The sequence below is a fragment of the Dermacentor andersoni genome, chromosome 6 (assembly GCF_023375885.2).
Source record: "Dermacentor andersoni chromosome 6, qqDerAnde1_hic_scaffold, whole genome shotgun sequence".
In the NCBI taxonomy this organism is placed as follows: domain Eukaryota; kingdom Metazoa; phylum Arthropoda; class Arachnida; order Ixodida; family Ixodidae; genus Dermacentor; species Dermacentor andersoni.
In genome coordinates, this window is record NC_092819.1 from 157,148,175 (window position 1) to 157,149,308 (window position 1,134).

Here is a 1,134-nt window from a genome sequence, read left to right on the forward strand (position 1 = left end):
ATGGCCACGTACAACGGCGTGCTAGATGACCTGGTGAAGTGCCCCTACAACCCTTCCCACAAAGTGAAAAGAGGAAGGCTCAACATACACATCACGAAGTGCCGCAGGGAACACACCCGGTGCCGACTTAAGCCTTGCCCTTTCACCACTGATCACATGGCGCCCGCGAACGCCGCGGACTACCAGATGCACCTGGCCAACTGCCCAGACCGATCATCTACTTTCTGCACAGCGACAAGGGACGAGCTGGACCCACCCTTTGACATTCCGGTACCGGGTGGGGCAAAGGCGTTTGTTCCGGAGCCAGAGGAACAATGGGACGTGGGCCCGTGTACCAGCAACAGCAGTGGCCCCATCAACCCATCAGACCAGGGCCGTTGACCCCCGGGCCGCCCCAACCCAGCCTGCCAAGGCCAGCCAGTTCTGGGCCGTCCAGGATCAGCATACCCCACCTGCGCCGGGGTCCATTGTCGACGTGGACGCGCTTGTCAGGAGGCTTATGGGGCTCGTCCGTGCCCGACCTCAGCCAAACTGAGCCCTGTAAAGGCAGTCTTCCAAATGTCACTGTTCTTCTTCCTTTTTCTTTCTTTTTTTCATTTAGCTAGTCACTCTTGCCTTTATTTTCTTGTTACCGGTTTGTTCAGGCAGACTGATAAAGAGTGTGGGATAACATAAAAGTTTCAATAAAGTGTTTCTAACCAGAAATTGTACTAATTGTTTGTTTAGTTTGACTGCAGGAACCATAGAGGTAATTTAACCAACTCTAGATGAAAACCTGGCCCGAAAAAGTGGGAACCACTTGCCATAGAGTTTTTTTACAATAACTCTATGACGCTAGCATACCGCTAGTACAGCTATAGAGTATAGATAGCTAGAGCCATAGAGTTTCCTACAAAAATTTTTGTAGGAAACTCTGTGGTTGTCCGGTAGCTCGGTACCAGGCCCTCTCTCTCTTCTCTCCTCCGCGAAAAGGCAACGAGCGCCTCTCATGGCGAACGCCTGCAACTTGCAATCACGTGCTGCGGCCTCTGAGATGAGCATGGCATCTATCACCGTCTCGGAGGCCCGCGATAACGCTCGCTAGCAGACGCCCGCGCATATAACGCGTCGGCGGATGCATTCAGCCGCCGCTGC

At 53.3% G+C, this 1,134-nt stretch overlaps 1 protein-coding gene across 1 annotated transcript; it reads left to right on the plus strand.

Annotated features, from left to right (window-relative positions):
* Nucleotides 1–381, plus strand: LOC126523479 (uncharacterized). The gene has a single exon (XM_072289012.1). It carries the CDS (start codon nt 1–3, stop codon nt 379–381), a length of 381 nt encoding a protein of 126 aa, XP_072145113.1.
* Nucleotides 382–1,134: the final 753 nt, after the last annotated feature.

What these genes read in the sequence shown, in the direction of transcription:
- LOC126523479 (XM_072289012.1), top strand. Translation starts at nt 1, where the DNA reads ATGGCCACGTACAACGGCGTGCTAGATGACCTGGTGAAGTGCCCCTAC.